General features: G+C 43.5%; 1 protein-coding gene across 6 annotated transcripts in view; it reads right to left on the bottom strand.

Annotated features, from left to right (window-relative positions):
• The window catches only part of nek7 (NIMA related kinase 7), a 136511-nt gene that overhangs the window by 1239 nt on the left and 108054 nt on the right, over window positions 1-27218 (bottom strand). For 5 of the 6 annotated variants that reach the window (XM_045705878.1, XM_014168704.2, XM_014168702.2 and 2 more), the window contains 5 exons: window positions 25580-25690; window positions 23518-23626; window positions 23340-23447; window positions 14615-14709; window positions 4292-4405 (listed from right to left, as the gene is read on the bottom strand). In XM_045705878.1, the coding sequence (XP_045561834.1) occupies window positions 4292-4405; window positions 14615-14709; window positions 23340-23447; window positions 23518-23626; window positions 25580-25690 (537 nt within the window). 6 annotated transcript variants of the gene reach the window in all.

Genomic DNA, 27218 nt, shown 5'->3' with positions numbered 1-27218 from the left:
GTGTAGACTTTATAGTGAAATGCTTGCTTACGAGCCCTTCCCAACGATGCAGGGTTTAAAAATAATATAAATAAAAAGTAACACAAGAGGAATAGAAATAAAATATACAAGAATGGAGCTATATACAGGGAGTATCAGTACCAGATCAATGTGCAGAGTTAGAGGTAGACATGTACATGAAGGCAGGGTAAAGTGACTAGGCATCAGGATAGATAATAACAATAAGAGTAAAATAAAGAACAGAGTAGCAGCTCAATAAAGAACAGAGTGTAAAAGTGAGTGTGTGTGCGCCAGGGTGTGTGTGTGATGCAAATGCAAACAGTCCCACAGAATGGAGAAAGAGGGGGATTAGCGATGAAGAGATTCAGATATGTAAAATACTGATTTGCCTCTTCGCAGCAGAGAGATGGAGGGGGGACGGAGGGATGGTGTCAGGTGGAGGGGGGAGAGAAGGGGGGGAGCAAACGGAGGAGACAGTAAATGACACAACAAAGATGAGCAGCTGACAGTTTCCTGCCGATGCTTCAGGAGCATTGTTTATATCCAGACAGGCGCTGCAGGCAACACCCATCCCATCCCTCCGTCTCCTTTTCCATATCTCGCTTCCCTTCCCATCTCCCTCTCTTTCCTGGATGTGGTGATAGAGGGGTGATATGGGGAATGGGTGGGGGAAGGTGGGTGGCTCATGGGTAGCGACTAGCGAGACACATGCACGCACACACACTATAGGCAGGAACTTAAGCCGGAAGTAAGGACTGTTCAATGTTGGTCTGACCAATCGGAATCTATGCTTCAAGATTATTTTGATCACACGGACTGTGAAATGTTCTGGGTCGCCTCTTGGAATTGTATTGACGTATACACTGACTCGGTGACTGGGTCACTGGGTTAATCTGGAAATGTATAGAGGATGTTGTTCCTACTGTGATGATTAGAACTTATGCAAACCAAAAACTATGGACAGATGGCAGCATTCGTGCAAAACTGAAAGAGCGAACCACCACATGTAACCACGGGAAGGTGACTGGGAACATGGACGTGTACAAACAGACTATCTATGTCCTCCGTAAGGCAATCAATGAGGCAACAACAGTACAGGGACAAAGTTGAGCCACAACTTAACAGCTCAGACACAAGACGCATGTGGGAGTCCATAAAATCCCAGACTATAAAGGGAAAGCCAGCCACGTCGCGGATACAACTCCTCGCTCATGGACAAGCTAAACACCTTTGCCCGCTTTGAGGGGAAAAAAACACGGAGCTGGCGACACGGGCCCCCACCGCTCACGAGGACTGTGTGCCCCCAATCTCCGTGGCCAACGTAAGACATTAAAGTGTGTTAACCTTCACAAAGCTCCCAAGCAGCATCCTCAGAGCATGTGCAGACCTGCTGGCTGGTGTGTTTACAGACATATTCAATCTCTCCCTATCCCAGTCTGTTGTCCCCACTTGCTTCAAAATGCCCACCTGTACCCAAGAAAGGGAAGGTAACTGAACTAAACAAGGCCACAGTAAACATGTCGTCCCCCACGAATGATGACTAGTCTCTCTACCACCACCATGCTTCACCGTAGGGATGGTGCCAGGTTTTCTCCAGATGTGATGCTTGGCATTCAAGCCAAAGAGTTCAACCTTGGTTTCATCTGACCAGATAATCATGGTCTGAGAGTCTTTAGGCGCCTTTTGGCAAACTCCAAGCTGGCTGTCATGTGCCTTTTACTGAGGAGTGGCTTCCGTCTGGCCACTGAACCATAAAGGCCTGATTGGTGGAGTGCTGCAGAGGTGGTTGTCCTTCTGGAAGGTTCTCCCATCTCCACAGAGGAACTCTGGAGCTCTGTCAGAGTGATCATCGGGTTCTTGGTCACCTCCCTGACCAAGGCCCTTCGCCCCCCAATTGCTCAGTTTGGCCGGGCGGCCAACTATAGGAAGAGTCGTGGTGGATCCAAACTTCTTCCACTTAAGAATGATGGAGGACACTGTGTTCTTGGGGATCTTCAATGGTGCAGAAATGTTTTGGTACCCTTCCCCAGATCTACGGGCAATCCCTTTGACCTCATGGCTTGGTTTTTGCTCTGACATGCACTGTCAACCGTGGGATCTTATATAGACAGCTTTGTGCCTTTCCAAATAATGTCCAATCAATTGAATTTACCACAGGTGGACTCCAATCAATTTGTAGAAACATCTCAAGGTTGATCAATGGAAATAGGATGCAAGTGAGCTTAATTTCAAGTCTCATAGCAAAGGGTCTGAATACTTATGTAAATAAGGTATAAAAAAATAAAAATACATTTATACAATTCCAAAAATGTATTTTGCCGATTGCTTGCCTTCAACATTTAATAAAACAATTGATCTAAATCAACTATATTTCCCTAACAAAAAATACACCTACCCCCTACAAATGTCAATTCAATATAATCCACAAGAGACGTGCTGTAGCCTGCACATAGACTACATAAGGTAAAATGTAGGTACAGGTACAGTACTGCATAGTATATTAAATCACCGCTGCCAGTTGCCCGCTGGCGGTGACAAAATATTTCTTCAGATATTCAAATCCTCCTGTTAAAGGTTTTTTTCCTCATGCAACGAAAAGTGTCAAATTAAGATACGACATCTGTATAGTTGGATCTACAGTGAGGTCTGAAATTATTGACACCCTTAATAAAGATGAGCAGAAATTACTGTATAAAAATGTATACTGTTGGCCCAAAAAAATTGGGGAAATTATATTATTGTATACGTACAATTGTTCATAGAAGTAATATTTTTTTCTCTCAAAAAGATAGGGGTCAAGGTTATTGATACCCCTGTTTTGAATACCTTTCAAAACACCACCTTGCGAGGATAACGGCAGATGACGGAGTCTTTTTCTAAAATGTTTTATGAGTTGGAGAACACATTGGGAGGGATCTTAGACAATTACTCATTACAGAATGCTTCCAGATTCTTGATATCCTTCATCTGTGCTTATGTAGTGCCCTCTTCAATTCAAACCACAGGTTTTTAATGGGTTTCAAGTCCAGAGACTGAGACATGCCAAGCGAAATTTCCCAAAAGCATCTGAAGGCCAAGTTCATTGTTAGAACCTTCGTAGGAGCACCGTTAAATCGCCGAGCTGTTCATAAAACCATTGTATTAACGTTGCTCTTGAAAACACTCGTAATATAACGCCTGCCTCAGACCACTCGTAGAACAGCTAATTTTGTCGTTAGATGTTTTTTTTTGTCCTCCACCATCACTTTATACACAGATGATCTCCACTAAACATAAACCATGTTATTCTATGTCTTTCTGTGCCCACCGATAACCTCAGAACAAAGTTGACTAAAATACAAAGTTGCCAATGTCTTTGCAATTGATACAAACAAGCGACGTATAAAAAGATACTATAAATAAAAACTGAGATGACTGCATTAAAATATAAATACAGTAGGCTATAGGCCTATTTTAATCAAATTGAAATACATTTCATGTTCAATCAACAGAGTTCTATTTTGCTACTTGTAGGCTACTGTCCGTAATATGTCCCTATATATTTCATGATGTGTAGCCTAACATGTGCGCAATGAGGTGCCAAATCTTGATTTAGTGCATGATTCTGGGAAAACATTACAATAAGCCGTCTCAATATTTGCAGCCTTAGGTAATATCTTTCTAGGAGCTGATCTGTCGTCAGTATGGTGCAATAATTCTAATGTTAAGGTAAGTTTTGAATGGAGAAAGCTGACCCGAAGGCAGCATTGCCTTTCGACCCTATCAGTATCGACACAAGCCTCAACGACGCACTTAGCGAACGTTCTCTCTGCGTGGTGTTTTGGGAAAGATGCATCGTTAAAAACACTCCTAAGCCTATGTAACTTTCGCTATCGGGAATCCGGGCCCTGGAAGGATTCTGTACGGAGGAATTGTGTAAGATCCCTCCCAATGTGTTCTCCAACTCATTTTAGAAAAAGGCTCAGTGCCATTATCCTCACAAGGTGATGTATTGAAAGGTATTGAAAACAGGGGTGTCAATAAATTTGACCCCTTGCTTTTTTGAAGAAAATAACAGTACTACTTGTTAAACAAAATCTTTCTCTGAGCAATTGCATTAGAAAAAAATAATATAATTTACAAAATGTTGTATACAATATAGCTCAATACTTGAAATAAACAGTAATTTCCGTTCATCTTTATCAAGCGTGTCAATAATTCCAGACCCCACAGTATGATGAGGTGATTTGGGGGTGAGAGAGATGGAGAGAAGGTAGGGTGAAAGAAGGTAAAGTGAGTGTTGAAGTGGTACCTCTTCAGAGTAGTGGTCGGAAGGGAGCGGAGGGTAGTCACACTGCTCTATCTTCTTACACAGAGAGTACAGGTTCATCTTATCGCCATAGAATGGGCTCTGGAGAGCTGCCATCTGAGGGAGGGAGAGAGAGATCATTTAGTTACACACATTTTCTGCTTAGTGGAAGACAAATTACACACTACTGAAACACTATTACACTATCTGAATTTGGCCTTCTCAATGACCATGGGACTTAAAGGGATACATCGGGATTTTGGCAATGAGGCCCTTTATCTACTTCCCCAGAGTTAGATGAACTTGTGCATACCATTTTTATCTCTCTGTTTTCAGTATGAAGACTGTAGCCACAAAGAGGAGGAAGAGTGGCGGAGAGGGGAAGGAGGGGGCGTGGGTAAAGGCGGCTATAGGGAGGGTGGAAAAAGAGGGAGGCAGGGAAGAGCTGGGAGAGGAGAGGCAGACATTAGCAGAAGTAGCCATTGAGACTGGTGTCACTTTTCTTCCAGATGTTAGGCTCTTTCTCCCCCTGTCCTCTCTCTTCCTTACACCATCTTTATAATTTATTACCGCTTAATCAAGCAACTGGGAAATTGCCTAGCAACGAGGGGAGGATAGAAAACGAGACACATTGCTTCCATTAAAGCAGTTACTCTACCCCTCTCTCCATCCCTTGGCCCGTCCCTCCATCTCAGAGTGCCAACAGGAGGAGATAAAGTAGAGATCAAGGAGCCCAATGAGTGTTGGATATAGTTAAGACAGCCTCTGTCATATCAGCCAATGAGAAATAAGGATGATTGTGCTAGAATCTCAGCAGGAAGTCTCTCCCATGGACATTCCCTCTGCACCATCACTTACAGTGTGTGGCAGTGGAATATGTAGGGTTACTGCATGTATTCCGAGAGAGAGAGAGAGAGAGAGAGAGAGAGAGAGAGAGAGAGAGAGAGAGAGAGAGAGAGAGAGAGGAGAAAGAAGAGAGTAAAACAGAGAAAGGAGGGGGAGGCAGGCAGCAGCTGTAGCCAGTAAAGGGTTAAACAAGGACCATGGTATTTTCATGAATCTTCTTCTTTTGACAGATGAAAAATGTCAACTGTCCTGTTTGTATTTGGGAATTTTTGCACTATTCATCTGGTTCATTAATGTCTGCTACTCCTGGCCCCTGACAGCTGCCGGCCCTGCACACACACAGGCTCATTTCAGGTTGGGCGAAATGATTGACTCGCTCTATGACCTCCGGGGCCTGTGTGTGTGTGTGTGTGGGGAGGAAGGGGAGGGGGGGTCAGCTCATTGGTATTCCAGGGTCGTCTTCCGCACACGCACGCCTGCTGTCTGTCTGTCTAAGGGGCTGCTAGTGGCACGCACACGCACACACACACACAGAAACACCTCAATTTCTCTCTCGCTGGTTCTTTGCCTCCTCCTCTACCCTCTAGCTGTCCAGTGTGTGTGTGTGTGTGTGTGTGTGTGTGTGTGTGTGTGTGTGTGTGTCCTCTATAGTTCAGCTTGTGTGTAAGCATGAGGCCCTAGCCGTGTTAAAGAGAATGTATAAGGAGGTCTAGCTTCTCTTAATGAATATTGATCCCTCTGCATTAATCCCTCTCTATTATCTATCTATCTCTCCCCTCTCCCTCCTGACTCAACTGTTGTAAAGAACTACATTTCAGATGCAATCACTTTCTTTCATTTTTCTTTCTTTCCGTAGTCATAGAACATGACAAATTATGTGGGAAAACATAACGTTTGTCTGTTAATCTACTGTATTAATGTACTGTATTAATTATTGCAGGCCTAGCTGAGAGAGGGAAAGGGAGAGAATGTGAGTGTGCACGAGCACTCGTGTACACACAAATTAATTCACTAAGCTATTACATTAAACTCTGACAGTAGAGAGAAGTGTGGGGAGAGCAGGCACAAAGGTAAAGCTCAGTGGATAACTAACACTGGAATACTATATGAAGCCTTTCTAATTATATGTTAAAAGTTCAAGTGAAATTAAGTTAATGTGAAATGAAACTGTTTTTACAGCAGACCTACGCAGGTGCTTTTAAGGACTTATAGCTGTTATCTAACATGAGAGGAAAAATGTACTTACTATGACTGATATATTTAATTTTTTTTATTTAACCTTTATTTAACTAGGCAAGTCAGTTAAGAACAAATTCTTATTTACAATAACGGCCTACCCCGGGCCAAACCCGGACAACGCTGGGCCAATTGGGCGCCACCCTATGGGACTCACCAATCATGGCCGGAATCAGGGACTGTAGTGACGCCTCTTGCACTGAGATGCAGTGCCTTAGATTGCTTAGCCACTCGGGAGACAGATGTATAGATACAACAGGGACACGGAAGATCTAACAATCTTTAGCATGTTCCTCATCTTGTATGTGTCCCATTTAAAAGGTCAAACACCCAGTGGCATCAAGCTATATGGGAAGGGAAGGGAGGTGAGGGAAGCGAGGGGAGAGTGGTTTCAAACAGAAACATATGGTCCAACAGAGAGAGACACAGCTGGGGTTCAAACTGTAGAACCCAGTTCCTACATTTTAATATAAAATCCTATTTTATCAAACAAAACTATGCTACATTTTATCTCTGGGAACCCTCAGGATGACAAATCAGAGCAAGATTACTGAATGTAAATACATTATTTACCTTCAGAGTTAAATAACCAGTTGCCATGATAAAAGTTTTTGTTGTTGTTGTGCACTCTCCTCAAACCATAGCATGGTATTTTTTCACTGTAATAGCTACTGTAAATTGGACAGTACAGTTAGATTAACAAGAATGTAAGCTTTCTGCCCATATAAAATATGTCTATGTCCTGGGAAATATTCTTGTTAGTTACAAGGTCATGCTAATCACATAAGCACACGTTAGAGACGACCAACGGTTAGGGATGGGAGAGTTGGAGAGTAACAGGGAGGGAAGGACAGAGAGGAAACTTTTTCTTGTGTGTGAGCCGATAATGCTAACGTGAGGTCAAATCAGGTGTTGACCTTACAGTGAAATGCTTACTTACAAGCCCTTAACCAACAATGCAGTTTTAAGAAAAATACAAAAAAAATTAAGAAATAAAAGTAACAAATAATTAAAGAGCAGCAGTAAAATAACAATAGCGAGGCTATATACAGGGGGTACCGGTACAGAGTCAAGGCAAAGTGCCGGGGCACCGGTTAGTCGAGGTAATTGAGGTAATATGTACATGTAGGTAGAGTTATTAAAGTGACTACGCATAGATAATAACAGAGAGTAGCAGCAGCGTAAAGGAGGAGGGGGGGCAATGCAAATAGTCTGGGTAGCCATTTGATTAGATGTTTAGGAGTCTTATGGCTTGGCATTAGAAGCCTCTTGGACCTAGAGTTGGCGCTCCGGTACAGCTTGCCGTGCAATAGCAGAGAGAACAGTCACCCAGTCTACGACTAGGGTGGCTGGAGTATTTGACAATTTTAAGGGCCTTCCTCTGACCTACCCCGCCTGGTACAGAGGTCCTGGATGGCAGGAAGCTTGGCCCCAGTGATGTACTGGGCCGTACGTACTACCCTCTGTAGTGCCTTGCGGTCGTAGACCAAGCAGTTGCCATACCAGGCAGTGACGCAACCCGTCAGGCTGCTCTTGATGGTGCAGCTGTAGAACCTTTTGAGGATCTGAGGACCCATGCCAAATCTTTTCAGTCTCCTGAGGGGGAGGCCCTGTTAGTTTGTTGGTGATGTGGACACCAAGGAACTTGAAGCTCTCAACCTGCTCCACTACAGCCCCGTCAATGAGAATGGGGGCGTGCTCGGTCCTCTTTTTCCTGTAGTCCACAATCATCTCCTTTGTCTTGATCACACTGAGTTAAGTTAACCTTTATTTAACTAGGCAAGTCAGTTAACCTGTTTATGATAGGGGGCAGTATTTTCACGGCCGGATAAAAAACGTATCCGATTTAATCTGGTTATTACTCCTGCCCAGAAACTAGAATATGCATATAATTGTTTGATTTGGATAGAAAACACCCTAAAGTATCTAAAACTGTTTGAATGGTGTCTGTGAGTATAACAGAACTTATATGGCAGGCCAAAACCTGAGAATATTCTATACAGGAAGTACCCTCTCTGACCATTTCTTGGCCTTCTATAGCCTCTTTATCGAAAACAGAGGATCTCTGCTGTAACGTGACATTTTCTAAGGCTCCCATAGGCTCTCAGAAGGCGCCAGAACGGGGAATGATGACTCTGCAGTCCCTGGGCGAAAAACAGTAGCGCATTTGGATAGTGGTCAATCTGAGAACAATGACACGGGTGCACGTGAAGAGTCCATTTTACATTTTCAGTTTTTGAACGAAAACAACGTCTCCCGGGTAGGAATATTATCGCTATTTTACGAGAAAAATCGCATAACATTTATTTTAAACAGCGTTTGACATGCTTCGAAGTACGGTAATGGAAAATGTTGACATTTTTGTCACGATATGCGCCGGCGCGTCACCCTTCGGATAGTGTCTTGAACGCAAGAACAAAACGCCGCAATTTGGATATAACTATGGATTATTTGGAACCAAAACAACATTGGGTGTAAAGTAGAAGTCCTGGGAGTGCATTCTGACGAAGAACAGCAAAGGTAATCCAATTTTTCTTATAGTAAATCTGAGTTTGGTGAGGGCCAAACTAGGTGGGTGTCAAAATAGCTAGCCATGATGGGCGGGCTATCTACTCAGAATATTGCAAAATGTGCTTTTGCCGAAAAGCTATTTTAAAATCGGACACCGCGATTGCATAAAGGAGTTCTGTATCTATAATTCTTAAAATAATTGTTATGTTTTTTGTGAACGTTTATCGTGAGTAATTTAGTAAATTCACCGGAAGTTTGCGGTGGGTATGCTAGTTCTGAACATCACATGCTAATGAAAAAAGCTGGTTTTTGATATAAATATGAACTTGATTGAACAAAACATGCATGTATTGTATAACATAATGTCCTAGGAGTGTCATCTGATGAAGATCATCAAAGGTTAGTGCTGCATGTAGCTATGGTTTTTGTGACATTATATGCTAGCTTGAAAAATGGGTGTTTGATTATTTCTGGCTGGGTACTCTCCTGACATAATCTAATGTTTTGCTTTCGTTGTAAAGCCTTTTTGAAATCGGACAATGTGGTTAGATAAAGGCGAGTCGTGTCTTTAAAATGGTGTAAAATAGTAATATGTTTGAAAAATGGAAGTTTTGGGATTTTTGAGGAGTTATCATTGGATATATCACTGGATATTGAGGCGGTGTTCCGCTAGCGGAACATCTAGATGTAATAGTTTTTAAGAACAAATTCATATTTACAATGACGGCCTACCCGGGAACAGTGGGTTAACTGCCTTGCTCAGGGGTAGAACGACAGATTTTTACCTTGTCAGCTCGGGGATACGATACAGCAACCTTTCGGTTAATGGCCCAACGCTCTAACCACTAGGCTACCTGCCGTCCCAAGGGAGAGGTTGAGGGAGAGGTTGTTGTCCTTGCACCACACGGTCAGGACTCTGATGATCGGTGATCAGGCCTACAACTCGTGTCAATGGCAAATTTAATGATGGTGTTGGAGTCTGGTTGTGCAATCATGAGTGAGCAGGGAATATAGGAGGGGACATATCACGCATTCCTGAGGGGCCCCCGTGTTGAGGATCAGAGTAGGCGGATGTGTTGTTATCTACCCTTACCACCTGGGGGCGGCCCGTCAGTAAGTCCAGAATCCAGTTGCAGAGGGAGGTGTTTAGTCCCAGGGTCCTTAGCTTTGTGATGAGCTTTGAGGGCAGTATGGTGTTGAACACTGAGCTATAGTCAATGAATAGCATTCTCACATAGGTGTTCCTTTTGTCCAGGTGGAAAAGGGCAGTGTGGTGTACAATAGAGATTGCATCATCTGTGGATCTGTTAGGGTGGTATGCAAATTGGAGTGTGTCGAGGGTTTCTGGGATAATGGTGTTGATGTGAGCCATGTCCAGCCTTTCAAAGCACTTGGCTACCGACATGAGTGCTACGGGTCGGTAGTCATTTAGGCAGATTACCTTAATGTTCATGGGCACAGGGTATTTGGTGGTCTGCTTGAAACATGTTGGTAATAAAGACTCAGACAGGGAGAAGTTGAAAATGTCAGTGAAGACAGTTGGTTAGCGCATGCTTGGAGTACATGTCCAGGTAATCCGTCTGGCCCTGCGGCCTTTTGAATGTTGACCTGTTTAAAGGTCTTACATCGGCTGCGGAGAGCGTGATCACACAGTCGCCCGGAACGTGGATGCTCTCATGCATATAGTTACTTGCCTTAAAACAGGCATAGAAGTAATTTAGCTCGTCTGGTAGGTTCGTGTCACTGGGCAGCTCTCGGCTGTGCTTCCATTTGTAGTCTGTAATAGTTTGCAAGCCCTGCCACATCCGACGAGCGTTGGAGCCGGTGAAGTACGATTTGATCTTAGTCCTGTATTGACACTTTGCCTGTTTGATGGTTCATCGGAGGGCATAGCGGGATTTCTTATGAACTTCCGGGTTAGAGTCCCGCTGCTTGAAAGTGACTGATGTAGTGTACTCCTTAATGCCATCCGAAGAATCCCGGAACATATTCCAGCCCGTGCTAGCAAAACAGTCCTGTAGCTTAGCATCTGCTTCATCTGACCAGTTTTTTATTGATCGAGTCACTGTTTCTTCCTGCTTTAATCACTGTTCTGATGTCCAGAAGCTCTTTTCAGTCAGAAGAGACGGTAGCAGCAACATTATGTACAAAATAAGTTATAAACAATGCAAAAAAAATATATAAATATCACGGTTGGTTAAGAGCCCATAAAACGGCCGCCATCCCCTCCGGCGCCATCTTACAATCGGTAGGTCTGGGCTGGGGAGGGGGTGCAGTGAGACCGCCATATTGACCTACACGTGACCAAATCGAAACTAATTTTATTTGTGAAATGCTCTGAATACAACAGGTGTTGACCTTAAAGTGAAATGCTTACTTACAAGCCCTTAACCAACAATGCAGTTTTAAGAAAATACCTAAAAAAAAGAATGAGATAAAAGTAACAAATAATTAAAGAGCAGCAGTAAAATAACAATAGTGAGGCTATACTCAGGGGGTATCGGTACAGAGTCAATGTGCGGGGGCACCGGTGTCATGGTAATTGAGGTAATATGTACAATTTCTTATAAGCTTCCAGGTTAGAGTCCCGCTCCTTGAAAGCGGCAGTTCGACCCTTTAGCTCAGTGCGGATGTTGCCTGTAATCAATGGCTTCTGGTTGGGGTATATACGTACAGTCACTGTGGGGACGATGTCATCGATGCACTTATTGATGAAGCCAGTGACTGATGTCAAATGAAATGTTTTATTGGTCACGTACACACATACACATAGCAAATGTTTAAGCTTGTGCTTCTAGTTCCGACAGTGCAGTAATATCTAATAAGTAATCTAACAATTTACCAACAACTACCTAATACACACAAATCTAAAAGGGGTGAATGAGAATATGTACACATAAATATATGGATGAGCGATTGCCGAGCGGCATAGGCAAGGTGCAATAGATGGTATAAAATATAGTATATACATATGATATGAGTAATGTAAGATATGTAAACATTATTCAAGTGGCATTATTTAAAGTGGCATTGTTTAAAGTGACTAGTGATCCATTTACTAAAGTGGCCAGTGATTGGGTCTCAATGTAGGCAGCAGCCTCTCTGAGTTAGTCATTGCTGTTTAGCAGTCTGATGGCCTTCTGATAGAAGCTGTTTTTCAGTCTCTCGGTCCCAGCTTTGATGCACCTGTAGTGACCTCGCCTTCTGGATGGAAACGGTGTGAACAGGCAGTGGCTCGGGTGGTTGTTGTCCTTGATGATCTTTTTGGCCTTCCTGTGACATCGGGTGTTGTAGGTGTCCTGGAGGGCAGGTAGTTTACCCCCGGTGATGCGTTGTGCAGACTGCACCACCCTCTGGAGAGCCTTGCGGTTGAGGGAGGAGCAGTTGCCGTACCAGGCTGTTTAACAGCCCAACAGGATGCTCTCGATTGCGCACCTGTCAAATTTTGTCAGGGTTTTGGGTGTCAAGCCAAATTTCTTCAGCCTCCTGAGGTTGAAGAGGCGCTGTTGCGCCTTCCAAACCACACTGTCTGTGTGGGTGGACCATTTCAGTTTGTCCGTGATGTGTATGCAGAGGAACTTAAAACTTTCCACCTTCTCCACTGGTCCTGTCGATGTGGATGGGGGGGTGCTCCCTCTGCTATTTCCTGAAGTCCATGGTCATCTCCTTTGTTTTGTTGACGTTGAGTGAGAGGCTGTTTTGCTGACACCACACTCCAAGTGCCCTCACCTCCTTCCTATAAGCTGTCTCGTCGTTGTTGGTAATCATGCCCACTACTGTTGTGTCATCTGCAAACTTGACGATTGAGTTGGAGGCGTGCACGCAGTCGTCAGTGAACAGGGAGTACAGGAGGGGGCTGAACACACACCCTTGTGGGACCCAGTGTTGAGGGTCAGCGAAGTGGAGATGTTGTTTCCTACCTTCACCACCTGGAGGCGGCCTGTCAGAAAGTCCAGGACCCAATTGCAATTGTTAGTTCAACAGCAGACTGATGGTTTGGTTTGTACGATAATTGTTAGTGATTTTATTTGTTGACACAATTTTATGTTGATGGAACATTGAATGTTATTTTGAAGAATATAGTGCACTAGTGTTGAGGCGGTGTTGAGACCCAGGGCCTCCAGCTTGATGATGAGCTTGGAGGGTACTATGGTGTTGAATTCTGAGCTCTATGCTGTCAATGAACAGCATTCTTACATAGGTATTCCTCTTGTCCAGATGGGATAGGGCAGTGGGCAGTGTGCAGTGTGATGGCAATTGCATCGTCTGTGGACCTGTTGGGGCGGTATGCAAACTGAGGTGGGTCTGGGATGGCCGGTAAGGTGGAAGTGATATGATCCTTGACTAGTCTCTCAAAACACTTCATGATGACGAAGTAAGTGCTACAGGGCTGTAGTCATTTAGTTATCTTTGCCTTCTTGGGTACAGGAACAACGGTGGCCATCTTGAAGCATGTGGGGACTGGCATAGGGAGCGATTGAATATGTCCGTAAACACACCAGCCAGCTGGTCTGCGCATGCTCAGAGGATGCAGCTAGGGATGCCGTCTGGGCCAGCAGCCTTGCAAGGGTTAATACGTTTAAATGTTTTACTCACGTTGGCCACGGAGAAGGGGAAAGTCCTTGTTAGCGGGCTGCGACAGTGGCACGGTATTATCCTCAAAGCGGGCAAAGAAGGTGTTTAGTTTGTCTTGTGTACTCCTCAATGCCATTGGAAGAACCCCGGAACATATTCCAGTCTGTGCTGGCAAAACAGTCCTGTAGTTTAGCATCTGCTTCATCTGACCACTTTTTTATTGACCGAGTCACTGGTGCTTCCTGCTTTCATTTTTGCTTGTAAGCCGGAATTAGGAGGATAGAATTATGGTTAGATCTGCCAAATGGAGGGCGAGCTTTGCACACGTCCCTGTGTTTGGCGTAAAGGGTTTTGAGTGCAGTCTTAGTGCCTGCATCGGCCTGTGGTGGCATGTAGACCGCTACGAAAAATACAGATGAAAAATCTCTTGGTAGATAGTAGTCTACAGCTTATAATGAGATACTCTACCTCAGGTGGCGCTCCTAGTGGCCAGTTGGTTAAGAGCCAATAAAACGGTAGCCATCCTCTCCGGCGCCATCATCAATCTCCAACCTGCTGTTGTCGTGCCCTCCCGGTCACCAAGGGAGACCTCTCCGGCAACTAGGCATCGTCCCGTTAGCACAATGCCGGAGGTGGGCATGGTCAGGTGAATATAATGGGGGTGACCTCATCACAAACAAACACGCATGCACATGGGCATGTGGGCACGCACACACACACGATCCTCCATCAAACAGTATAGGAGATGCAGACAGAGAGACAATGGCCAGGTATTGTCTGTCTTTCACCCATCTAGACCCCCAGGCATAACACTGAACATGTATGTTCTCTCAAACACACGTGTATGACCCTCACAGACATTCAAGATCTTTACATCCAACACACACACCTGTAAGACCTGTCCCCCTCGCTCTACCCCCTCTCTCGTGTGGTCTGTAAGGTAAAAAGGGTTCTGAGAGGGTAATTTTACTTGTCAGTATCAGTGCTCAGCACAACCACCCAGTTGATCTGCACCACATGGACATGTCACTGTGAATTCCCTGCTAGCTTCAAACACACAACAGGTCTCATATCCACCTTTACCCCAGTAATGTGTGCGGGTATGGGTTTCTGTGTACAGTATGCCACAGTACAGTATATGTGTATTGTATACATTACCTCGTAGAGCAGGCAGCCTAGCGACCAGATGTCAGATTTGAAGTTGTATCCGTTTTCATGTATTCTCTCTGGAGACATGTAGTACGGGGTCCCCACTGGAACAAACAGACAGACAGGGAGAGAGAGAGACATTAGCCTGTTGCCTCTCCAACCTAGCCATTCCAGCACACCACATATATCCCAACACACACAACCTCAGAAAGAGAGAGTGAGAAGGGCAGAAAAAGAGATCCAAGAGATCTCACAAACACACACATGCATGCGAACTGCTAGTCCACTACATCACAGCTCTGGTTCAGCTCTCATTAACATACCTCATCATGACCAGAAACAGGAGTCAAACAGACATTACACTCTGGCTCTGAAACACAATAATCCCAATGCCATGCTGCCTGGCCCAGCTCCAGACCACACAATCATAGAGTACAATCACACAGACCATGTACAGATAGCTGTAGTTACACTGCCGCACCACAGAGGGCGCTGGTGAGCATGATTGGGGGGAAAATAGCTGATAGAAAGAGAGACCAAATACATATACAGGTGGTTGAGCTACAGTACAAATAAAAAGTTTGGACACCTACTCTAAAGGGTTTTTCTATATTTGTACTATTTTCTACATTGTAGAATAACAGTGAAGACATCAAAACTATGAAATAACACATAGGGAATCATGTAGTAACCAAAAAAAGTGTTAACCTGTTAGGGCTAGGGGGCAGTATTGACACGGCTGGATAAAAAAACATACCCGATTTAATCTGGTTACCACTCCTACCCAGTAACTAGAATATGCATATACTTATTACATATGGATAGAAAACACCCTAAATTTTCTAAAACTGTTTGAATGGTGTCTGTGAGTATAACAGAACTCATTTGGCAGGCAAAACCCTGAGACATTTTCTGACAGGAAGTGGATACCTGATGTGTTGTATTGCCTTTAAACCTATCCCATTGAAAAACACAGGGGCTGAGGAATATTTTGGCACTTCCTATTGCTTCCACTAGATGTCACCAGCCTTTACAAAGTGTTTTGAGTCTTCTGGAGGGAGATCTGACCGAACAAGAGCCATGGAACGATGATGTCCCATTAGACACCTGGCGCGAGTTCATGTTGGGTACCCTCGTTCCAATACGTTATAAAAGAGTATGCATTCGTCCACCTTGAATATTATTCATGTTCTGGTTAAAAAAGGCCCTAATGATTTATGCTATACAACGTTTGACATGTTTGAACGAACGTAAATATATTTTTTCCCCTCGTTCATGACGAGAAGTCCGGCTGGCTTAGATCATGTGCTAACAAGACGGAGATTTTTGGACATAAATGATGAGCTTTTTTGAACAAAACTACATTCGTTATGGACCTGTGATACCTGGAAGTGACATCTGATGAAGAGAATCAAAGGTAATGGATTATTTACATAGTATTTTCGATTTTAGATCTCCCCAACATGACGTCTAGTCTGTATCGCAACGCGTATTTTTCTGGGCGCAGTGCTCAGATTATTGCAAAGTGTGATTTCCCAGTAAGGTTATTTTTAAATCTGGCAAGTTGATTGCGTTCAAGAGATGTAAATCTATAATTCTTTAAATGACAATATAATATTTTACCAATGTTTTCTAATTTTAATTATTTAATTTGTGACGCTGACTTGACTGCCGGTTATTGGAGGGAAAACGATTTCCTCAACATCAATGCCATAGTAAAACGCTGTTTTTGGATATAAATATGAACTTGATAGAACTAAAAATGCATGCATTGTCTAACATAATGTCCTAGGAGTGTCATCTGATGGAGATTGTAAAAGGTTAGTGCATCATTTTAGCTGGTTTTATGGTTTTGGTGACCTTGTCTTTGAATTGACAAAACATTACACACAACTCTTGTAAATGTACTGTCCTAACATACTCTAAATTTATGCTTTCGCCGTAAAACCTTTTTGAAATCGTAAAACGTGGTTAGATTAAGGAGATGTTTATCTTTCAAAGGGTGTAAAATAGTTGTATGTTTGAAAAATTTGAATTTTGACATTTATTTGGATTCAAATTTGCCGCTCTTGAAATGCACCTGCTGTTGATGGAGTGCACCACGGGTGGCACGCTAGCGTCCCACCTAGCCCATAGAGGATAAACAAATCAAAATATATTCTATATATGAGATTCTTCAAAGAGCCATCCTTTGCCTTGATGACAACCAGCTTCATGAGGTAGTCACCTGGAATGCATTTCAATTAACAGGTGTGCCTTGTTAATTTGTTGAATTTCTTTCCTTCCTAATGCTTTTGAGCCACAATTCAATCCCATTCAAAACCCTATTTTCCCTAACCCGAAAACCAAAACTTAACCCTAGCTCCTAACCCTAAACATAATTCTAATCCTAAACCTAATTCTAACCTTAACCCTAAATACCCTACAAATAGCATTTGAACTTGTGGGGACGAACAAAATGTCCCCAGTTGGTCAACTTTTCGTTCATTTACTATTCTTGTGGGGACATCTGGTCCACAAGCATAGTTAAACACGTCCACAAACACACACATTAACATGTTGAGGGGAAATATTCCAATGTATAATGAACCGCAAATTCCGGACTATAAGCCGCAACTTTTTTCCCAGGCTTTGAACCTCGCGGCTTAAACAATGACGCGGCTGGCTAATATATGGATTTTTCCCGCTTTCATTTTTTTTCTTCCAAAAAAACACATTCTGTGACGTGCTCTGTTTTTTGGAGGCATGAAGCTTTCATTAGACCAATGAAATTGCCGAACGGGTTAAGGTCAAACAACTTTTTTGTTTACTGTTTAGATTAAATCGAGCGCTCTCAAACATCCCATCATTCTGATTACGGTAGTCATTTTGTCACCCTCATCATGGCAAAGACACAGAGAAATGCATATGATGCAGCTTTCAAGTTGAAGGCGATTGATCTGGCTGTTGGAAAAGGAAATAGAGCTGCTGCACGGGAGCTTGGTCTTAATGAGTCGATGATAAGACGTTGGAAACAGCAGCGTGAGGAATTGACTCAGTGCAAAAAGACAACTAAAGCTTATTGCTAATTCTTTGTTACAAGCCATGTTTCGTTAAAGCCTATTTATTTTTGTTACAAGCCATGTTTCATTAAAGCCTATTTATTTTTGTTACAAGCCGTGTTCCGTTAAAGCCTGTGTAAAGTTCATTTGTTTCAATGTACCGGTAGGCACCTGCGGCTTATAGACATGTACGGCTTATTTATGTTCAAAATATATATATATTTTTTAATTCAGTGGGTGTGGCTTATATTCAGGTGTGCTTAATAGTCCGGAAATGACGGTAATTCGTTTTAATAAACCTATTACGGGGAATTCGATAAAGAGTTGATGTCTTTCAGTGCAGAATTGAAAGTGAGCACTTTTTAGTGTTTTTTAATTGGGCTGCGAAAACATTTCTTTATCGGTAAATGTGAGGTCTCTATAATGAATTGTGACCTATAACTCTAAAAATAATCCTTCACTTCCACCATCAACTACAGAAAGAGGGAGAGAGGGGGAGAGAGAGAGAGAGGTATGAGAAAGAGTGAATGAGCGAGAGAAAAGACAGAAAGAGAGAGAGAGCTGGCTTGCGAGAGCCCAGGTCATCAGGTTGGTGGTGTGTGCATGCGCGCATACGTTTCTGTGTGCGCTTGCGTGTGCGCGTTTCTACGGAGGTCTCCTGGTGCTGTTTGAACAGCGTTCCCCTAACATTCATTACCAGCTGATTAAAGATCATCACCCTCTCTTATGCTAATAGCTGTATTGAGGAGCAGAGCAACAGTGCCTCAGTCAGCATTCATTCATTCCCAATTAAAACACAATCATTTATTCATGCAGATAAACTAGAAGTCATGTTGGGATTGATTTCCATTATTAGAAATCGTTAAGACAACTGAGATGCATTCTCGGGGAAGAGAAGAGAATATTGTCATGGTAGCAATCTATTGGAACCTGGTGATGTGTGGTGCGTGTGTGTGTGTGTGTGCGTGAAGAGTTGAAAGGGAGCTAGAGCAAGAAAGCCGACAGACTCTAAGCCTGGACCTCCATCTAGCCAGCACCTCCCTGCTCTACTGGGGTGGTTTGACTTATTACACCCCACACAGACACACACGGGCGGATTCACAGACACACACACACACAAACTTCACCGCCCCCATGCAGAGAGAGACATGGGGAGAGAAGGAGAGAAAGGGGAATAGAGGGAGGGAGAGAGGGAATGAGAGATGAAGAGGGCTAGGGGGAGAGAAAGGGGGGAGAGGGAAGGATAGGGGAGAGGGGGTATGAGGGAGAAAAGGGGCAGGAAAGAAGGTCGATGTAGAAAGATAAAGGAAGAATCTCAATTGATTACTCCTGGCGTCCTCTCTCCTCACCTTCTCAAAACCCAATGGGGGAGAAGGTCAGAGGGGCTTCTCATCCAATGGGTTTCGAGAAGAAGACGGGGAGAGACGACGCGAGGAGTACGCAATTGAGATTTTCCCAAAGAGACGGAGGTAGAGGAAAGGAAGGAAGGAAGGAAGGAAGGAAGGAAGGAAGGAAGGAAGGAAGGAAGAAGAGAGAGAGAGAGTGAGAAAATTTGTTGGAGGGAGGAGAGAATGGAGGAGAAAGAGCAAGAGCAGAAAGGAGAGCTTGAGTAAGAGACATGGACAGACAGTGAGGCAGAAAGAAAGAGATGAGAAAAGAAAAAGTGAGGAAAAAAAGGGAGGGAAAGAGAACGAAAGAGGCAGCAGGAGACAGGGAGAGAGCAATGGAGAGAAAGGTGAGGGCCGAATGGAGAGGAGAAGAGAGGCTTTAGGGAATGGATGGATTCTGGGTCTCCATGCCCGTGGGGGAGATTAACCCTTTGTGGAGAAACTAGCCTCTGAACCGCTCTGCTCTTCTCCTCCCCTCTCCCCATCTTCCTCAACGAGGACTTCTCTGAAGCTTTGTGCCAGAGGCAGAAAGATCTTATCCCAGCTATGGAAGCTGCCAGAGAACGTGTGGACATTGCTTACATCCGCTACGACAAGCTCATTGCCCACCCTCCCTCACAAAAACCTGGGAAGAGTGAGAGAGCCAAGCTTCCGGGTCAGTAGCTTCAGCCCAACATCACACACATACACCAAATGACACTCATAAATACCTGATTGACTGACTATTAGCCAAGCAATGTTTTTATTTTTATGTTATATATATTTTTTCCTCCATATTATGTCTATCTCTGATAAGCTACCTAGAAAAGGGCTAATAACAGCCCATATTAATACATGTAGCCTTAGAAAGGTGCTAAGATCGGATAACAGTCATATACTGGCCATCTCTGAGACTCACTAACAGAATTCTTTTGATGATACAGCAGTAGCAATACAAGGATATAACATCTGCAGAAAAGACAGGAATGCCTATGGGGGAGGTGTTGCTGTATAACACTATGAAACATTATGAACACTCACTCTTTCCATGACATAGGACTTTTAAGCAGTGAGCCAGTTGAGACATGGATTGTGTATGTGTGCCATTCAAAGAGTGAATGGGCAAGACAAAAGATTTAAGTGCCTTTGAACAGGGTATGGTAGTAGGTTCCAGCCACACCAGTTTGAGTGTGTCAAGAATACTGCTGGATTTTTCACGCTCAACCGTTTCCATTGTGAATCAAGAATGGTCAACCAACCAAAGGACACCCAGCCAAGTTGACACAACTGTGGGAACAATTTAGTTAACCTTTATTTAACCAGGTAAGAACCATTGAGGTTAAAAACGTATTTTGCGAGGGTGACCTGGCAAGAAGACAAAACATGGTCCAGCATCCTTGTGGAACACTTTCAACAAATTGTAGAGTCCATGCCCCGACGAAGTGAGGCTGTTCTGAGGGCAAAAGGGGGTGCAACTCAATATTAGGAATGTGTTACTAATGTTTTGTACACTCAGTGTATATTCAAAGCCATATTCCTGTAAAGCTTAGAGAGGATCTCATGTCAAATTGTGTTTAATTGTTATGGTTGCAAGTTAACCTGCCTCATCTAAAGCCTCTTCTTTTGGGGTGCTGCTATAGGCCACCAAGTGTTAACAGTCAGTATTTGGATAACGTGTGTGCAATGCTTGATAATGTGTGCTGTTAACAGAGAGGTCTACTTTCGGGGTGACCTGAACATTGACTGGTTAACAACTAGCAGTCCTCTCAAGAGGAAGCTTCTAATTGTGACTAATGCCTATAATATGACCCAGGTTGTAACTCAACGAACTAGAGTGAATACCAATTGTGTTGGATCTGTGACATCCATTGTCACAGGTATTGATCATATCTTCACTAATGCTGCAGAACTTTGCTTCAAAGAAATATGAGTTCCCATTTGCTGTAGTGGCCATACAATTGTGGCAATAACAAGGAAAGCCAAAATGCCAAAGTTTGGGCCTAAAGTAATTTATAATAGATCACACAAAATGTTTTGTTGAAGATGTAAAAAATGTATGTTGGTCTGATGTGTATGAGGAACTGAATCCAGATGCAGCATTGGAAGTATTTGTACAATTACTACTGAGAAGTACGCACCTGTTAAAACATTTGCTGGAAAACTGAGACCCCTGGATTGATGACAAATTGAAAAATGGTAGAGTCCAAAGAAATTATGCGAAAGAGGTGGCAAACAAGTCAGGCTGCTCAGCTGATTGGTTGACATACTGAAAATTGAGAAATGTTGTGACTAAACTTAACAAAAAGAAGAAGAAATTACATAAAACTCAATGGGAAAAGACTAAAGTACCATAAATGATATCATGGGCAGAAAACCAAAATCATCTCCATCGTTCATTGAAGTTGATGGGTCATTTATAAAAAGCCTTTCGATATTGCCAATCATTTCAATGACTATTTCACTAGCAAAGTGGAAAAACTCAGAAGTGAAATGACAACATTGAACAGTGAAGCATCATATTTTTGTATAAAACATCTAATAATGAAAGAGAAGCAAATGGCAAAATTCCCTTTACATTTCTTTATAAAAACAACATCTCATGGCACAATAGGGACAGTGAAATGACACGCACACACAGACATACTCTAGCACACACATTATTCTTTAGTTGTATTATTTGTATATCGTTGTATTTTAAATTTATCAGTGTATCATTGTTTTGCTACTTGCTGTGTTATGTTATTTTGTGGACCCTAGGAAACTGCTTTTCGGCAAAAGCTAATGGGGATCCGAATGAACCAAACCAAACGCTCCTCTCCTCTCCCACCCTGACCAAGGGGCTGAAGAAGCAGCCTACTCACAGACCACCTGAAGAGGGCGCTGTGGTTTGTGTTTTCCAAATGAAATGAACACTGTCAGTGTGGGTCTTAAAGTTTACAATTGTGTAATGAATTTCTCTCTTAATTAAAATGGTAATTTTCATTACATGTTTATTTGAGAAAATCCTGTCCTGGGCAAGTTTTTGAGTGTGAGAATATGTTAACTGAGCATTTTTGACAAGTGGCACAATCCCCACAACAACACACCCACAAACACACATCACGTGCCAGTGTCAGCCGGCCACTGTTTTACAGCAGTCAGAGCTGTGTATCGGCAGTGTTTAAAGTATTTAATTTTAAAAAAACTTTCATGTACTACTTAAGTAGTTTGTGGTATCTTTACTTTACTATTTATATTTTTGACAACTTTTACTCGTAAAGAGAATAATGTACTTTTTACTCCATACATTTTCCCTGACACCCAAAAGTACTTGTTACATTTTGAATGCTGAACAGAACAGGACAATTCTCCAATTCCCCCACTTATCAAGAGAACATCCCTGCTCATCCCTACTGCCTCTGATTTGGCAGACTCACTAAATACAAATGCTTCATTTGTAAATTATGTCTGAGTGTTGGAGTGTGCTCCTGACTATCCGTAAATTAAAAAACAAGAAAATAGTGCCGTCTGGTTTGCCATATATAAGGAATTTTTAATTATTTATACTTTTACTTCTGATACTTAAGTATATATTTTTAAATTACATTTACTTTTGATACTTAAGTATATTTAAAATCAAATACTTTTAGACTTTTACTCAAGTAGCATTTTACTGGGTGACTTTCACTTTTACTTGAGTCATTTCCTGTTTAGGTATCTTTACTTTTACTCAAGTATGACAATTGGGTACTTTTTCCACCACTGTGTATCCGGCAGCAGAGGCGAGGTGTGTTTCAGACAGGTTCCGCCCAGACAAAAGTTCAGAAGTCAGAGGTCAAGGCAACAGGAAGTGACAAACTGGCAAATGAAGAGGTGGCAGCCCCTAAGCTGCCATAAGAAGGCCTAAACCCCCCAGCTTTATAACACACAAATGGTTCTGGGCTGCACCAGCTAATGAAACACATCCCCCCTTACTGTGTGTGTGTGTGTGTGTGTGTGTGTGTGTGTGTGTGTGTGTGTGTGTGTGTGTGTTTTTGGTTTTACTATCCTTGTGGGGACCATAAGTCCTTACAAGGATAGTAAATCCATGAAAATTGGACTAGTTGGCTTAATTTTGCTGGTCCCCACGAGGAAAAAGGCTATTTTAGGCTTAGAGGTTAGGTTTAGGGTTAGAATTAGGCATAGGGGTTAGGTTTATGGTTAGAAGTTACGTTTTGGGTTAAGGTTAGGTTTAGGAGTAAGGATTTAAGAAAAATATAATTTTGAATGGGAATCAATTGTTTAGTCCTCACAAGGATAGTCAAACAAAAGTGTTTGTTTGTTTGTGCGTGCGAGTGTGTGTCTTACCTAAAGAATGGGCAGCGGTGGTTTTAGAGCTGAAGAATCGTCCTAGTCCCAGATCTCCCAGCTTCACCACTCCTGTGGCTGTTATGAACACATTAGCTGGCTTTATATCTGTAGAGAGGACAGGGTACATAGTTCAAGTTGAAGTTTAAGTGTATGCGTGCGTGCGTGCGTGTAGTACCTCTGTGCATGACCCGTCGGGAGTGCATGTGTTCCAGCGCACTGCACAGCTGGACAAAGTACTTCCACACTGTCCTCTCTGGAATTAACCTCCGCTGCTTCTTGAAGTGCTGCATAGATACACACAGCACAACAATGTCAGACAACATACACAAGCTTAACATACACAACTAACTAGCTAAGCCCCTCGAGTCCCTCTGTATGTATTTGACTTCATCGTTAATATGATGCAGACCTCTCCCTTTTTGCTTCTCTCGCTACCCTCTCCCTGACCTCTCTCTTTCCCCTCTCTCTGTCCCTTTTTCCTTCTACCCCCCCCTTCCCTCTTTCTTTCTCATACCAAGCCCCTTCTCATTTTCATTATGCTGCGATGGAAAGCACATGAGTTCTCAGAACCAGAGAAAAGGCATTTGGTGTTATGTTCAAAACGCTCACATCTGGTATATAGCTCCTACATATATGTAAACCAGTCACACACAAACTACACAACACACAATTCCCGCAACCCTAACCGTCTCAACCTCCCAGCAGCTCCTAGCGGTCGATTATGACTTCATTCTGATTCAGAGGTCACAGAAACGGCCACTGTGCGACAGGATTACCGGAAATCAATGGTCCGAGTGATGGGACAAAGTTTATGCAAACTATCAGCTAGGGCAGCGTAATAGCCAATCGGGTGAGAAATGAACTGACGAGCTAGCTTTGTTGCTGTGCTGGATGGCATACTGATTGGCAAAAACTAGCAAAATGGAGCGCAGAGAGAGTGACGGAACGGAAAAGATAGCGAGAAACAGAGAGAGGAAATGGGAACAATAGTTGAGAAAGAGAGAGTGAACAGGAATGATAGCAAGAAAGTATGTGTGTGCACGTGCATCTGTGCACATGCATCTGTCAGTGTGTGTGTGTGTGTGTGTGTGTGTGTGTGTGTGTGCTTGCGTCTGTCCCAGCGTGCGTCCATGTGTGTGCGCTTGCGTAGGTGCATGTGTGTGAAATAGAGAGACCTTGGCCCACATCCAAACAAAGGCAGCATGGTGGGCCATTCTTCTCCTTGCCCCACATTAGCATATCAGAGAAGTGTTTGATGTCAATGGGGAAGCAGAAGAAAGCCTTCCATGCCTTCCACTGCAAAAACTGCACATGCAATATTCTGTAAGTGCATGCAAATCAAGTACCATTTGATTTTATTAGAATCCTGAGATGGTCAGGGCAAGTGCCAGGGAGAGGAAGGGAGAGAAGGGGGGGGGGGCACCACAGTGTAAGAATGGTGTATTTACTTCATATTGCGGCAGGGCAGTGAAGGGGGAGCGAGGAGGTTCGTAGTCATGACGCCAACCTCTGGACTGGCACAGTTTAATTAGGAAAACAAATCATTTCAAGAGAGGGCATGAGGCAGGAGCGAAGGAAGACCTGTGTGTCCGTGTGTGTGTCAGTACATGTCTGTGCCCGTGTGTGCGTGTAGTGTGTGTAGCCTGCCATGTGGTATCTCTCGCAGGCAGTGCTAATCGTGCTGTCCTAATTTGCAGTGTGAGACAGCATTGGATGGTTGGACATTGAGAGCTGCAGTAGATGAGTGCTAAGGGCTTGTTGAGATGCTCAGATACACCCTGGCTAGGCATCATTTATACATGGAGAGGCTGCTCTGCCCAGGGTTTTACATACATACATACATACATACATACATACATACATACATACATACATACATACATACATACATACATACATACATACATACATACATACATACATACATGGTTCTGGTGGAGAGTAGTACTGTATGAGAGATTACAGCAGGCAAACACATTTGACATAAGAGTTAAGCAAAAAAAAAAAAAAATCAAGCAGAGTAGATCTACAGAGAAGATCACCAGGGCGGATCCCCATAAGAGAAGATCACCGTAGCGGCCTACTGTTTATGATCACCGGAGTGGACCATCACTATAGCGGATCGCCAGCGGATCAGCACCAGAGATCATCACTTCAGCGGGTCAACAGGGTGGTAGATCACCAGGGTGCATTCCAGTGAGGAAGGTTGACCTGTGTGGGAGCATCAAATATCTTACCTTGATCATCCGGGAGAGGTCACCAGCATCGGCCAGCTCCAACACAATGTTCAGCTCATTCTCCTCAATAAATGACGCATGGTACTTGATCACGTTCGGGTGGTTCAGTTGCTGTACGAGCGAGAGAAACAGCGAGAGAGAGATGGTGAGAGAGGGAAAGAGAGAGGGGGGAAAAAATAGAGATATAGTGAGAGAGAGCGAGAAAGCGTGCGAGAGAGAATAGATGAGGGAACAATGACTTTAACTAGCTCCCAGGGTTTGTGAAGCTTTGTGAAATCAACACATATTTTGTCCCAAGTCTCCGACCAACGACCCCTTCTTACACAGGTATAACATACAACACAATGTGACAACGAGTATGTTAAAGTGTTGAAATCCTTTCAAATAACCATTATCAGGTGCTCCTGTAATGTGTAATGTTGTCGGTCATTTGGCTGGCTACGCCGGTGTAGAAACCGCGTAGTTGAATGAGAAGGCTACGGCTTTGTCCTTGTGTGTGACAGAGCAGTGTGACATGTCAACAACAACCATTGTCTGATTACAACAGGCTGCTGTTCCACACAGCTCTCAACGCGCCGCTGGCGGAGAAATAAATACGTCTAGAAAAACCCTCTCATTTTCTCAAACGATTATTTCCTGTTGATCGGTCAATAAGTGACTAACCACATCAGGTGCAGTCAGACAGAGAGAGGGGAGGGAGAGAGTGAGAGAGAGCTACAGTAGACGTGTTGCGTGTCAGGGGCTGTGATGTGAGCAGCGATAGCGGGGCCCAGGCATGCGGTATGACACTGCTCCGACGTGATTAAAGAAATGTTCACTCTGTGAACTGATCCACAGGAGAAGCAATGTATACATACTGTACACACACACACAAACAAACACACACTGCAGCAGACGTATTTTTGGATCAGGGTTGCAGCTCTGTGATGCGTCATTTCAGAGCAAGAGAGCCATCCGTGCCCCCCCTCCCCTACTCACACTGACCCATGAAGACCCTGGCCATGCTAAGAGATATGACTGTAGATGCTGGCTCCCCAGCTCCAGGCCTGGACAGCTACAGGGTGTGTGTGCAGGCAGGGCCAGGCTTCTGTCCAGTTAGTTCAGGTTAAATGAGGTTAATGTGAGCAGGCTTCAGGACTGCCCGTGAAACAGACTGGAGTAATTGAATCTGAGCCGGACACTGGGACTGGGCTGGGGGTGTACTGCATCTCGTCTCCCAGAACTCACGTAAGGGTTGGATGGACATAAACTACAACACAAAGGCTGAGAGATGGACAGAGAAATGTGAGAGTGAGCGAGTAACATTGTGCTTCGGCATAATGTATCAATGCGTCATGCCAATAAAGCAAATTTAAATTGAGTCTAAGAGTATAGACAGTCATTCATCAATGTATATACAGTATATGCCTTTTAGCAGACGCTTTTATCCAAAGCGACTTACAGTCATGCGTGCATATATTTTACGTATGGGTGGCCCCGGGAATCAAACCCATAACCCTGGTGGTACAGGCGCCATGCTCTACCAACTGACCCATACAGGACTACAGGATCATCTAGCCTACACTTTACAAAGCAGATGAACAGATAGATAGACAGACAGAAGACTGTGAGCGTGCATGCCAGCATGTGTGTGTGTCAG

This window comes from Salmo salar, chromosome ssa23 (genome assembly GCF_905237065.1).
Source record: "Salmo salar chromosome ssa23, Ssal_v3.1, whole genome shotgun sequence".
Lineage (NCBI taxonomy): Eukaryota > Metazoa > Chordata > Actinopteri > Salmoniformes > Salmonidae > Salmo > Salmo salar.
The sequence above is the reverse complement of the archived record's forward strand: the minus strand, read 5'-3'. Positions and strand labels throughout refer to the sequence as shown.